This window comes from Pteropus vampyrus, unplaced genomic scaffold (genome assembly GCF_000151845.1).
Source record: "Pteropus vampyrus isolate Shadow unplaced genomic scaffold, Pvam_2.0 Scaffold68, whole genome shotgun sequence".
NCBI lineage: Eukaryota > Metazoa > Chordata > Mammalia > Chiroptera > Pteropodidae > Pteropus > Pteropus vampyrus.
Genome location: NW_011888849.1, coordinates 1225831 through 1241516, shown reverse-complemented (window position 1 = coordinate 1241516; position 15686 = coordinate 1225831). Strand labels below are relative to the sequence as shown.

The 15686-nt window shown below is 32.2% G+C and overlaps 1 protein-coding gene across 2 annotated transcripts in view; it reads left to right on the top strand.

Annotated features, from left to right (window-relative positions):
* The window catches only part of EXOC6 (exocyst complex component 6), a 175533-nt gene that overhangs the window by 133797 nt on the left and 26050 nt on the right, over positions 1 to 15686 (top strand). For both annotated transcript variants that reach the window (XM_011361567.2, XM_011361566.2), the window contains exon 20: positions 11156 to 11229. In XM_011361567.2, the coding sequence (XP_011359869.1) occupies positions 11156 to 11229 (74 nt within the window). The remainder of the gene's footprint in view (positions 1 to 11155; positions 11230 to 15686) is intronic.

Here is a 15686-nt window from a genome sequence, read left to right as displayed (position 1 = left end):
AGACAATAACTCAGCTACTTTTAAGATTGTGCCTATGGCTCTGCTCCTTAATGCTTAATATCATGTATTACTTAATACAGTATCATGCATCAACATTACATCTTTCATGTTTATTCCACTATCTTTCTGGTGTAAAAAGATCATCTACCCTCCAACTCATGACTTTTAATGATTAATACATCACTTAAAAATGAAACTTAGCTTTTTCTAATGAGTATTTAAAAAGAATTTTAAGTTTTAATCCTCTTTAAGTTTTGTTTTTGTTTTTTTAAATATAGAAAAAACAATTCTAAAAAAACATAAAGCTTACTTTATTAATATTAATGCAGTATATATGCTTTCTACATATTGGGGCAGGGAAAGAAGAAGAAAGGGAGATAGGAAGAAGAATTTGTCTAGGTAGGAGGAAGACCAGAATGCATGGTAAATTTGTGAAGAGAAGGGATCTGGATACCATAGGAATCAATAGGGATATGGAGAAGATAAGCAGGTAGTTACGATGTAGAATTCCAGAAGCTAAAAGATCATTGAGTTTCACCACACACACACACACACACACACACACACACACACACACACACACACACACACACACACACACACACACTCTTCTGTCTACTTTGAAATCCTCTGCAAAATAACCCTGCTAAGTTGTTGTCCAGCTATTCTCGAACATCCAATTTTGGGGATTAACTACTCTGTAGAAGGTGTGTTTCCATATAATACATCACTCTTACTTATTTCTTACATCGAGCTGAAATCACTTTCTCTAAACTTCTCTTGGTGGACCTGATTCTACCTTAAGGCTAGAGTTACCACAAAACCATATTGTTCCTTTGTGCAAATTAGAAAATGTATCACCACTAAAAGGAAAAGGTTCTTCAGAGTTATCCCCTTTATATAAATTAGAAAAGGTTTACCCATTTTCCCCACAAAGGCATATCTTATCAAGTGAAATGTGAGCTAGATTTCAGCCCTCCTTTTCCCCCTCCTCTCCTTAGCTGGACAGCCATGTGTAGTAAGCAGTCTGATAACTATAATTTGTCAGTTCTTTATAGAGAAAAAACCAAATCCTCATCCATAAGTCAATTATATGAAAACTGCTCTTATAGCCTTGTGAATCTTCTGAAGGATGGAAATCAACAATTCCTCTTACTGTTCTTATGTGGTATGATTTTAGATCCAAAATTCTGAACAACTGGTTTGACTACCTTCTGTTTAATGTCTGATACCCAGAGTTGAATACAGAGATACTTCGGTGTGCAGGGACCAGTGTAATATGTAATTGGACTATCAAATACTATTCTTCCATATTCTATATTTTATTTGTAAAGCCCAAACTGTTATTACCTTTTTTGGTTGCCAGAGTATACTCTCGAATCATTAAAACCATAATGTTCTAAAATCTCTGTATCTTACTTTTTTTTTTTTTTTTTATTGTTAAGCTCTGGTTCTTTTTTTATCCTATACTTGTATATTACTTTTTGTTTTAGAATTTTAAGATTATCCCTATTAAATTTTATTTTAAGATTTGTCACATAACTAGCCTATTGAGATCTTTTTATATCACAATTTAACATCATCTGCAGATTTATAATCACACCTTTTACATATTTAACAAGGTCGTTAGCAAAATGTTGAACAAAACCTGATGTCTGTAACCTGAGATACAGTATATCAGTGGTCCTCAAAACGTGGTCCCCAGATGAGCAGCAGCAGTATTACCTGAGAATTTGTTAGAAATGCACATTCTTAAGCCCCACCTGCTAAATTGGGAACTCGGCCCAGGACCTAGCAGTTTCTCTTTCAGAAGGCCCTCCAGGTGATTCTCATGCACAGTAAAGTTTGAGAACCACAACATTACCTAAACTTCTCCTTCATATGGATTTAGATCCATTGTTCAGAATTTTATGAGTATCTTAAGTTTTTTTAGCCAGTTACTAATTCCCTAAATGAATCTTAATTCACAATTTTGCTCAGTTATAAGCAACTTTGTTAGATGCCTTACTGGCATATATGGATAATAATGACCATTGAATTTTCCTCATCTACCAGTGTAATTACTCTTCCAAAGAAGAAAATTATACTGCTCTGATTCTTTATAAACCCATATCGACTCATAGTAATTACTTTCTCCTCAAGAGGCTTAGAAACCATTACTTAAAAGTCTGTGACTGGTTCTTGGGATTAACATAAAATCCTACTAGTCTGTTTTACTCTAGCAAGAGATCTAGAGTCCAAGGAAGATGGGTGGCAGAGATCAAGAACTAGAGATCATGATCTACCAAAGATTCTGGACAACTCTAGAAAGGCTTGAGTCAAAGAATTTAAGCAGTTGAAGATGAATATGAAATAAAAGCATCAAGAATGGCTTTTATTCTGAGTTAGATTTTCCTTTTATTTGGTTTGACTAGAAAGCAGAAAGTTTCTTTTTCCTTCTTTTTACTTTGTAAAAACATTATACATGTATTTCCCAGGCCACAGAATGTCAGTTCACAGATAGAAACAGATAGCACATCTAGCTGAAGTTGCAGAGATGGGAAGTCAGAAATAATTTAGTTCCTCATATCATTCAGCAATATGCTTTTAGTTTTCGTTTGTCTTATTTTATTTTTCTGGTGATGAAAAATTAGCACTGACCCATCTATGTGCTCACTTGTTTTTTCAAACAATATGTTGGTGCCCTTTTCTCTGGTATTCCTTGTGGCACACATAGTTGTGAGTTTAAGTAACTTGAACTAAAATTTCAGTCTGTAACTGAATTATTTTCCATGTAAAGTCAACTGATTTATAGGAAGATTCATTTATTCAAATGTTTAATGAGAACCTATTACCTGTTATGTACTGGGAAATCAAAGATAAATCAGACTTCAAAGATCTCAATCTATTTGGTTGAGGAGGAGACAGATGTAAATAACCATAATAGAGCATAACAAATTTTTTATAGAAATATATATTACTTATAGAGAGGGAGCAATTAATTCTATGTGCCATGGTGTTGAAAGATTGACTATAATAGAAGTGAAATTTGAGCTGGGATAAGTAAGATTGCATCTAAAGCTGGAAGGACATTCTGAAAACAGGGAATGGCATAGGCAAAAGTACTGCAATGATAGAATGCTTAGGAAATCTTTAGTTTTGTGTGACTAGACTACAAGATGCATGATGAAAGTTTTGAAAGATATTTTTGAAAAAAGACTCTGGAATGCTTGGACTTTATTTAATATTCAATAGAGATCCACTGAAGCTTTTTAATTGAGACCATTACATGATGAAATCTCTATCATAGAAGAAGGTTAACTCTGTCTTGTGGAAATTGAAATGAAAGGAGGGAGATACAGAAAGTAGCAAAATCTGTGTTAAAAACTATCGAACTTTTTCATGTGAAGGATTAAAATATCTTGACTTCATGCAGTGGAAATGAAGACAATAAGATGAATTCCAAACATTTCGGAGAAGGGAATACATAAAATTAGTGAGTAAGTAAAGGTAAAGTTGATATGATTAAGATGGTTCGAGTCAGAGAATCACAGTGGAAGAGGCCTAGAGAGGTGAAGTGTGAAGAGAGAGAGAAAAAGGGAGAAGAAGGATAGATGAGATGTAACCATCCAGAGTAGACAGTTAAATTCAACATAGAATTTATAATTTTAGGCACCCGCAAAATTCTATGCTCATAGTGTATTTGTTAAATAAATGAGCAAAGTAACAAATCAGGAAGTCTCTATAATCTACATTTGTTTCTTCCAGAGTTCTGCCTTTTCTATCAAAAAGTAAAGGCCAGTTGATACTGTTGTTCTTAAAAACCCTTTTAACTTCTTGATATAGACATAACCAATCATTTATAAAATTTCTTTACATTGATGACTATGTTTAAATGATCCTTAAATTTCATCTGTTTTGAGCTAAACTGTCATAGTTTCTTTAATGTTTTCTTATGGGATTATTTTTGCTTCTCTTTTGGTCAGTTTTCTTTGGATCTTTTTCTATTTTTTTTTTTTTTAAACCTATACTAGGTCAAACTTGATTGAATGTCTGAGTTTAGGAATGTGGAATCATATGAACTTATATAGAACTTTTTTAAAACAGTGCTTTCAAATCAGTCTTCAGATAGTCTGAGTACACGTCAGGAAGTTGAGACCATGGTTCCAGTCCTGGCTCTGCCTGTATATTGGGCAAATGGCTTTGGACAAAGCATTCAACAATTTAGAGGCCTCAATTTTTCCTTGAAATATGGTATTTGGAATTGATAATTTCCAAGATATACCTTAGTTCTAAGATTCTGAAGCAGCAAAATTTAAGGCAAAGAAGTATGTGAGGCTTTGGAATCATTCATAAATTAATTCCTTCATATCTACTATGTGCTTGGCATTTAGGGGATACAGTAGTAAACAAAACAGAAAACGTCCTAGCCCTTGTGGGGTTTAAGCCTAGTAGGGAGACAGTCATTAAATAACTACACTAATAAATTTAATTGTAAATTGTTAAATTCTGTAAAAGAGAATTATATGGTACTGTGAGAAAGTATAAGTAGCAGACCTAATATAGATAAAAGTATAGGTTGAGAATATTAAGTAGAATCTGTGCATGAATGAATGGATACTTTTGGTTAACTTGACCAAAAACATAATACTACTGTAGCTGTGTGGTTGGAGAATTTAGGAAGTCATCAAGGAATACTTTGGAATTGCAGATGTAGCCCCTCTGAAAGAAGCACTGAACCTTTGATCCTTATTATAGTTCTAAGTTCCAGAGAAATCACTTCCTAGATAAGGGAGCGTTTGCCAAGGTTGGCATGAAGCTGATGTTCTAAATCTGTGTATGTGTATTTCTTATATTTATTAAACACCTGTTATGTATTGGGCCACAATATAGGTACCTTACAAATGCAGCTGTGTAGTAGAAAAGATCAAATGTCTTCTTTTAAGTTCCTATAACGGTATCTCAGAAATTCTTCACATCACTAACAAAATACAGAATATTTCCAAAACATCAGGTAATCAGACAAATTTGAAGTACCCACAATAGATTTAGAATGTATTTTTTCATGAATTTTATAGAAATACCTAAATGAGGTAATTGGCTCCTAAGAGTTTAACATCTTAAATCTATAGGCATTAGAAAGCTCCAGATTGAAGAAAGAGTATTGGCACCCATTTCAATGATGAGTTATTGAGGAATTGGGGAATCTCTAGATATGAAGGCCTTGATCTTCATTCATTTTAGATAAAGGCTTAATACACCTCAAAAAAAAAAAAAGATGAAGTTTATAGATTTTTTTGTGTGTGACAGTGACCTCTGATTAGGCCTCTAATTCTAGCCTTGAAAATGACCCATATCCCAAAATAAAAGGATCCAGGGAAAACCATATGGATAATATAAGAAGAATATTTAAAAGTCTTTTTAAAAAGTAAGCTGGATGCTATTATACTATTTGGCTATCTGAGTTTATTCCTGGTTTTAATGGCATTTAAAGTATCAAATTGAGACTACTTTGCCCATGTTTAATTCCCAGAAAGGGAAGAGGACTAGATACTACTTTATATAAAGGAAAGGTGATGAATGAAGAGGGTTGGTGGGTCCAAGAGGCTTGCATCCCACTACTGCCAACTACATGTAACAGAATGCAAGTCTAAGGGCCAAAAATGCTAAGATCCTTGAAGTTCTTCTTCACCACCAAAAATACCACTAGATGGTGCTCTTAGTCATCTCTTCTAATGACACATCTGGTAAATATAGGATACTTTCTTTGCCTAGCCAAAAATTTGAGTTCTAACGAGCTACTTTAAGTTTTCAGTTTTAGCAGGAAAAGAATGATCAGAAATCTGTTCACTATGCTGACTATTTTGCATTTATATTCAGTCATTTATTTAGTTACAAAATTATTCTATTTTATATGCCCCTGCCTTGACATCCACAGTCTTGAGACTTTAGTCTAGCCTCCCTACCCTCTTTTTCAATCTTTTGTCAGTCTTTTTTAATTCCTTGGACACTCCTTCTTCCCTTTCCCCTCCCCCCTGACAATTCTTTCCACCCTATGTAAATGTTTTCCAGATAATACCCATTCTTTACCTTACAATAAAGATAACTGTCTGCCTAGGATTAAATTGTTCAAGGAGTTATTCCTTCTGCATTTAATTTTAAGGCAAGTTTTATATTTTCATGCTGGAATATGTACTTATGTTGCCTGACTTCTTAGCAATCTTTGTTGCTCGCTGTACCAAACCCTATATGTAGCTCCTGAGGGCAGAAAGACCCTATTTTCCTACTTTTTAGGAAAATTGATTATATACAAATAAATTACCTAGAGATGGTCTTTATTCTCTTAAATTTCATAGATTTCCAATTTAGAAGACTTTTTTTGTTCATTACAATCACAACTCACACACATGTATTACTTTTTGTTTTCATTTTTATCTAAATTAGTTCAGACTTGTCTTCTTCCTAGTTAAGGGAATATAGCAAAGTTTTACTCTATTGTTACAAAAGACTTACTCAGTAAGATTAGATACCTCTCTTTCTTGTCTTTATTTTAGAGTATTTTTAAACATGGAATCATTGATTAAGTTCTGTATATAGCAGAAAATAAGATAAATATGTTATGAAGTTATTTTTTGTTTTTAAAAAGTCATTAGGAGAAAAAAAACAAAGATTTAGATGAGCTTTCTTTAAAAACAAAACAGAACAAACAGAAAACATTAGAAAGCCTGGAAACTACTTTTAAATATCTTATTGGAAGACCAGGATCAATGTGTTTCTAAAAAATACCCTTAATTGCATGGCTAAATGACAAAGACAGAGATATCAAAAGAAGGAAATAGGCATTATTAAGTGAAGATAATAAAAGGATGATCAAGGGAAGAGAATGAAGAAACCCCAGAATATGATAAATCATATAAAAATGAGAATCTGGATGAGCGAAGAGGAATCTGAAGACAGTACTTAAAGGGATTCTAAAAAATTAGTGTTCAAATTTTTAAAAACTTCAAAGATTGAAACCTACCTCCAGAATTATTGATCCATCAGAGAAGAGTGGTAGAAATGAATTATTTGCATTATTATTCATGTATTCAATGAATTTATTGAACATTTTCTGTACACTGAGTTATGGGGTGTCTAAAAATAAATTGTCTACTTTTCGAAGATTCTTGTTTAGTAGAACAATTCATAATTTAGTTTTCTTCAAAGGAAACAACATTAAGGATATTCTGACCCACCATCAATTATTTTGAAATAAATATACTAAATATGCACAGAATGTTCTAGATTTACCCTGTCCATATGTGGTTATTAACATTTAAATTAATTAAAGTTAAAGCTAAAAATTCAGTTTAGAATATAGGTATAGAATGTTACCATTATTGCAAAAAAGTTCTGTTGGACAGCATCATTCTAGATATAATCAACAAGCCAAATAAATGTGTCAGTTTCCTCTTAGAATTTATTTATTCAGTTTTTCTTCATTCAAGAAATTTTTATTGACTACTTATTACACATTAGGTATTGTACTACGTGATAGACATGTAAAAAACAAGTATATTTCCTATCCTCAGGGAGCTCATGGTTTGGCTTGAATAATTATAAGATAACAAAATGGGTAGTATAGTTAGGCCAGGAAGTTGGGATGAGAGCACAGAGGAGAAACCTAATTCAGCCTGCAGGATAATGGAAGTCTTCTATAGAAGATGATGATTTAATGGAAGGATAAGAGTTATCCAATGGAAAAGAAGAGGAAAGATGCTCTAGGTAGAAGGATTAAAGGTACAATGGAAAGAGACTGGCATATGTAAGGAAGTACAAGCAGTTTGGTAGGGAAAGAACTTAAGGTGCCCCTAGGGCGATGATAAAAGATGAGGCTAGAGAGATGGACAAAGTCCAGATTATAAAGGATCTTAATTGTCTTGCTTTATTGTGAAGGTGATGGGGAACCATTGAAAGATGTTAAGCTATGAAGTGCTACGAATCACATTTACATTTTGCATAAATCATACTGGGAAAAGTGGATAGAGAGGTGACACACAAAAAGCAGGGAGACCAGATAGGAGTGTGTTTTAGTAATCAAAGCAAGAAATAATAGCTTGAGGATAGAGACAGATTCGGACTCAAGATATTTTTAAAGGTAAAAAACAACAGGATTGCTTGCATTTGAGTTTTAAAGATGTAAAGGAGTTTTAAAGATGTAAAATATGAAGCTATTATAGATTGAATAGCATATAATTACAAATGTCCTCTGTGCCAGATGATTATCAGACTACTAAATTGCCGTCTATCCCTAAAAAACATTTGAGAAAAAAGCCCTGAGAGGTATCAACTAGTGAGTTTCACTTTCATATTGGTTAGATTCTTGTGAGAGATGAGTAAAAGATGAGAGACCATATACTTAATCAGATTCTGGATCAGCAGATTGAATGCCATGAGGTTTGAATTAGCTGTGTGATCCTGGGCAAGTCACATCATTTTTATTTCTTCTATTTCTACTATTACAAAATGAAAGACGGGGAGACTTTTAAACTGAGCCTTCAGAGGACTATGGAGATATTTCAAAGGAGATGTCTCTTCTAACTGTAAGAGTTTATGCCTGTTTACTAATATAAATTGTTGTGATGATTAAAGCAGATGGTGTATAAGAAAGTGCTTTGTAAACTGTAAAGTGCTATTTATGGTACTATTATGGTAAAATGTAAATTTATGGTACTATTGTAATTTTGACCAAGCTCTTTGGTTTAATTATACCAAGCAACAGATTTAAACTATAGTATCTTAAATAGTAACTGATGGAGAAGAAAAATGTCAGACTATTTTCAGTGTAGAAAAATTTGGGGAGGTTAAATAGATAATAATTGCAAATACAATTGAAATTGAGCTGGTTTTTATATCTTATATATAAAGTAAGTTTCCCTGTGTTATAGGAAGTTCTTATTTTTGTGTGTATATGTATGTATGTGTAGGGATAGTAGAAGTGAGCTAACATTTACAGCCTTAGTTGAAAATCACTAGGGATTCATAGTTAACTGTTACCTGGAAACAGCAGCCTAGGAATGTGGCCAGAATAGCCAACAATATGCTGGTTGTTCCTTAAGAAGGATTTTTTAAATTCAAAAACACCTTTACTTTTAATAGGCTATTATAATTTTGCTTATTATTTTTCCATTAAGATCTAATGGTAGTAGAGAAAAGCAGCTCAGTTATCAGAGACATTGATGAGGTTGTCACAGCATGAAATTTTGCCACTTTTCATTGTATGAAAAGACAGTGATATGAGTAAATTATACTAAATAATAAAAAATGTGGCTAGATTTGCTCAATAAATCTTAGTTTTCTGGAAATGGGAGCCCTAAGAAAGGTAAGTCTAGTCCCCTAATAGGCATACTTAGTACCTAGCAAAGAACCAAGAAATAAGGGAGATAAATGATGTACTTCTGAGTAACCAAAGGTTACTTATACTCAAAAGGTACAAACTTTATACTCAAAAGCATATATAAAATTCATTCACCTTATTTGTGAGAAGGGCCCTTACTCAGGCTGCATTTGCTCTTTAGACACAATTCTAGTAATCGATTACTTACTAGCTCAAGAATATTAAAAGAGAGCATATTAATAAGAGATGAGTGAGAGAACAGAAAGTAAGAATTTATATTAAAACGTCAATAAAAAAGGCAGAAAATTATAAAAGCTAGGCTCAAGAACTTGACACAGCATTCTGAGCTATTTAGTGTAATAGAAAACAGCTCTTAATACCATAGCAGCCCTGGAAATGTATTGCATAGAATAAAAAGTGGTTTTTTTCTTTTTTGTAACTTTCTATAAGGATTTTTTTAATGAGATATACAATTTGACATACAATTTGACATATTAATTTTAGATATACAACAATGATTTAATATTTGTGTATATAAAAATGTTAATGGTGATCCAGAAATTAAGAAAAGTTCAAATAATATTTAGTATACTCAAAAAAATAAAAGACGAGGGAAGTATTATGTTACACTTTAAAATTCCATCAAAAATGCTCGATTTAAAAAAAAATTGATTCTTAAAGCAAAAGTTATCATTTTCTTAAAAAAAAACAACAAAAACTTATTTTGAATCCTTCATTCCTTAAAAATGCCAGCTAAATTAAGCTGTGTTGGCTTTCATATACTTATTGTTTTTAATTGTTGATTATCATTGAGCCTTTCTAAACTATATTTCACACAAAATACACTAAATTTTCATACAAGATACACTAAACTTAAGGATTATTTTTATTATTCCAAGAGCGATCTAGGCTGAAAATTTAAATCATTTCTGCAATACCAGCTCAGATGAATTTACAAATGGAAAATCTACAGCGTTCTCTAAGAAAACTCATATATTAATGGGGAGAGAGGATGATTGCAGGCATTCTTATTCTTATCAGGGAAGCTTAAGTGTAAAATGATAGGGTCTTTTTTTATGAGCCAAATCTTTTGTCTTCAAAACTACTAACATTGCACTTGTCTTCAGTTTAACTAAATAAGCTATGTATTGCATTTTTTTAAGTGCAAAAAAAAATGTTGAAAAAAATCTTGAAATTTTTTTTCAATCTTGTGTTAATATATCTTAAATTTTAAAGAAGCAGGATCCCTTTCTGGAAAAAAATTATTAAAAGATCCGAACAGACATTTCTGCATCGCTTTATTTTGCTGCTTAGAACATTTTATCTGTTGTCTGCATGGACAGCTGACTTCTTACATGTCTGCCTGTTATTGCTGTTAGAGGTAGGATTTTTACAGCACATGTTCTGCAACAAAGCAGATGTTTTAAAATATGTTGACAGCCATGGAATTGGTATAGTTTCAAAATGCTTCTGTAATTGTTTACCTAAGGCTAAAAAGAGTCAGAAAACTCTCGATTGAAGTATATTACTACCTTGAACTTTATGTAGGATAACCATTTTAAATTTATTGTAATTAAGGATTATAGTGATTAAATGGTGGATTTGAAGTTTAAAATTATTAAAATATTTGTGGTAATGGGTGTGGAGAACATTCTCAGTAGTGGAAATTGAAGGTTATAAATAGTCTTCATTTGAAAGAGTTAAGTGTAAATATTATAATACATTTATAATGAGTAGAAATTAATTTAGTGGTTAAACCCTTGTGTATTTTGCAATCTTGTATTTCTTCTTTCTTAATAGTGTTTGCCAGCTCTGAGCCTGTGCCAGGATTCCAGGGGGATACCCTGCAGCTAGCATTCATTGACCTCAGACAAGTAAGATGTAATAATGTACTTCTCATTTATTCCCTTTCCTTCTACCTCTTGCCTTTAGGAAAAAAAAAAAAGAAGTTACAGGAATGTTTGTTTGCCTTGAAACAACCTTTCTTTACAAAAGTGCTTCTTTGATAACTATGTATTTGGCCCTCATCTCTGAACCTATATCCATTCAGTGTCTCAACTTCATAGAGCATTTATATTAGTGAATATTTAATGTAGTCATTATCTGCTAAGCACATGACTAAATAATAATTTTATACTTTGGTTTAATGATGCTTGAAGGTTAAGTTATTTCTTAACGATTTCATGGTCATACATGAAAATTGGTGGTGTATAACATTAGTGTCAGGACCAGAGGTAAACGGACTAGATAGCAGTCCCTTGCTTAAAATTTTGTCAGTAATAAAGAAATCTATTTTCATAAATTTTCTGTATGCCTTCGGAAAGGGTAAAACTAAAAAAGTAATTATACATTTACATAATTCTTTTCTAGTCACATAAATCAAAGTATAGTAACAAATATGATAATTTTAAATTTCTTCTATTCATTTTACTACTCTTTAACACCTTTCTTGTCATTTTCTTTATTTTCTTCCTATTACCCTTTTTCCATTTCCCCCATATTTTTTCTTCTTATTCCTTTCTTCTTTACCCCTCCTCCTTTTTCTTTTTCTTTCTTAATCTCAGGATTAAAGAGCTTAATAAAGCTGGGAGGCATAGGAGTGTGGAGGAGGGGTGGATCCAAGTTAGAGGGCTCAGGAGAGATAAAATTGACAAGAGTGACTGCTGCCCGTGGCAAGAAGCACAAAATGGAGATGGAATTACAACAGAGCAGCTGTGATATTAGTCTATTTACGGTGCCACCGCTTTTGGGGGATGGAGATGACTGGAGATGGGGCTCCACTATTAGTATGAATAGACTGTACCACAGTGGTGTTTAGAGCAGGACCAATTTGAGCAGTTTAAAGAGCTCTGATTTCAGTAAATGTTTGAGAATAGAGCTGTTTTTTTGTAATTCCAAACCAGTATTCAATAAGTATTTATGAACTACTATATATTAATTATTCGGAGAGGGAAAATGTGGTTGAAATAGACACAAAAGTAATGTAAGACATAGTTTCATCTTTATGGAGCTTTAAAATCCTTTAAAGAAGCAAAACACTCACAAACTGGTTAGAAATACTTATAAGACTGTGAGTCATGTAGAACTAAATGGTATATATTCAAGTCAGTCTCTCAATTATGTCTGTAAAGCACTGAACATATAAGACATATTCATATTTATTTCTGTTTGCACTCAATGCTCATGTTCAAACAAGGAACACTGTTATGGATGACCTAGATCTATAGATGACTAGGCTAAGTAGGGAAAGATAGTAGAAAATGAAGAAGGTGGACCCTGAATTTCCATTCCAGTTTACCAGAATATATTTTTTCTGTTGAAGACAGGTCCATTTTCTTTAGAAGGAGTTCTCTCTGTCTTAATCCTATTGCCTTGAGCAAGATGATTTAATATAGAAAACTGAGTCCTTTAGCAAGTTGGAAATAGATTTGGTTGTATATTCATTTCCTAGTTAGGTTATGGCCACTTACTGGGGTAAGTTTCCCTCTTGCAAAGATGTGAAATGTTCTCCAATCCAAAGAGTATGTGATTTGAAGATAACTTCCATTATATACAAATAATCTGTTCGCAGAAAATATGAAATTTATTATGTGATATATTCTCAGTTTCTTATGAATTTGTATAGTGTTAACTAGTTTGTAATATCATTGTAGGATTGTAAATAGGACCACATAATTTATGAAACCGTTGATAAAGATTCTGTTTCTTGGTTTGTCCAGATAAGTGGTTGGTTCAATGCAGATTAAAACTCTAATCCCAGGTACTTTCTTCCTTCAAAGACAATCATCATTTGATAGCAATGACCTCTTTACAAGTATATAGCTCACTAGGGAATTGTTATTAAGACATATTTATAAATATTAATAAATATCTCAAGTCTTACTGGTTGAATTTACTTTTCAAGTATGTGCATTTAGAGGCATTAAGTCCTGGTTTACTTTTCCTCATCAGTGTGAATAAAAAAATCTGTTTAGAACTCCAAAATCTATTATTATATAGAATTGTTAAAAGATTTATATAGAAATAACTAATATAAAACACAATTTTAAAGTATGGTAGTTAATAAGTGGTGGAAGCGACTAGTGGATAGAAAATTTTGATGAGCTAATTTTTTATGTATTAATTTTTCTAGTTTTAACGAGGCTTAAAATTATTTTCCCTGACTATTAATGTTTAAAGTTTAATCAGACACTATTCTTATTTTTTTGTATTCTTTAACAGGAAGATGCAATTAATTCTTGTCTTTAGCTGCTGGACCACTGTGACATAACTTGAATTTTATGATTTCAGAGGTCTGGATTTAATAACTTGACAAGAATAATTATGTTTCACCTATATTTATTTTTTAAATTAATTTATAAACAATTAAGTGGTGAAAACCAAGTGTAGGAATTGGCCAAAAATAAAATTAGTCTTGAAAACTGAAATCTCATATTCGGTGATACAAGCTTTGTGTATCAAATGTTAGTGATTATTTAAATAAGAATGCCGTAAAGTGTCAATAGTGTTATGTTCCTGACTTCATAAATATATTTCATAGCATATTATTTGAACACTTTTTTATGAAGTAGTATATCACCAAATATAAAGAGAGCGTTAACACTTTTATTTACATTTCAACTGGGTTTCTACACTTTTCCTTCTTTTTTTTTCTAGTCTGTGATCCATTTCTGTCTTAATAGGGTGGCTGACAGTTCTTTTCAAGTATACTTAGAAAGGCAAAAGAGCCCTTTTCATATTACTTATAAGGGGTCATGCTTCTGTTTTTTAGTTTGAATTTGATACTGCTTCATGAATTGCTGGGTATGAAAGATTAGGAAGTAGGTCCAGTGGTCAAATTTTACCTGCCCACCCGGACTTTGCCCTGAGGTCAAACTCCTGATATTTGCTGTTCTGAATAGAGGAGTTGATGACAAGTATGAGCTGATACAAGAAGAAACTTAGAACCATATCAAAGCTGAAGGCAAGAGAATTGGGACTCAATGAGAAACTGTAGCTAAAAGATGGATCATCAGAATTGCCCTCTTCTAAAAGAAAAGGAAATAGCTGACCAGTGAGTGAAAAGACTTTATCGTCCTGCCAATCACATGGTTGCTAATGGAAGCCAGTTATCTCAACAATATCTTAAGGCCTACTGCCCCAAAAGACAATGCGGAGGATTAGCAGTACTGGTACTGTGTTATGTGAATATACTGCCTCAATTGATTTTAAATATGCTGTTTGAACATGATTTGTATGTGTAAACTTTTTTACAAGTAAAGCCTTTCATCCTCTTACCCCAGGTTCTCTGAAATTAAGTCACTAAATGATGAAGGACTTTTATAAAAGTTTGTGTGTCTGTTTGCTTTTACAAAGACCATCTATTTTGTTAAGTACAATCTTTCAGATGGATTTCAGATGAATATGTGAAATTCTTTTGACAATGTATGAAAACCTTAAAATTTTTAAATTATTATGAGACTATAATATACAATATTCAGTGATAATTTTTTATAACTCATTCTTAATACCTAGAAATATTTTACTAAATATTACTGGAAAATGAGATATACTACATAATTGAATTATCCAGGTAACTAAAGATTAGTTTTTAATCACCAAAACTTTTTAAATGTAGCCAATTTAATGGGAAACTTTAAAAATATATCTCTTACCTTCCTTCATATTGAGCATAATCCTCACAGTAAATTGAGCATCCATGGTTCACTAATTTTAACACTAAATCTTCTTTATTTAGTCCTTTTTCACTTTGCAGTAAGTTAGGTTTGACAATAAGTTAACAATATCTTGATAATCTTTTAGACAATATGGAGAAGTTTAGGTAGGTTTGATGATAATGCAGTTAGGTGGGTTTGAAGCTAATAAAACAATCTCTTGCCCAAAGAATATTGATTAATGTATTATCATCACCCTGGAGCAGTGTTTCCCAAAATGTTTTTCTAAGAACATTGATTTCTCAAGATGAGAAAAGATTTCTTTAAAAAAAAAAGGTCCCAAGTTTGGAAAACACTTTATACTCTAATTTACTCTTAGAGACTTACCATATACATTAGAATTGTAGGGACTGAGAAATTCTGCAGTAACCCAGCATCCCCCAAACTCATCACGAAATACCTACCTCATTCATTTTGGGTCATATTACATGAAACATACTTTATGAAATGCTGCTTTAAGTCAAGACAGTGGCAGTACCCTCTAGATGACTGTTTTTGACAGTGTGGGGTCAACTAATTTTTAAAATAATGACTTGAATAAATGTATAGAGGAATTATGAAATATATGTATAGATTACACAAAGCTAGGAGAGTTACCTAAAATGATAGAAGATAGA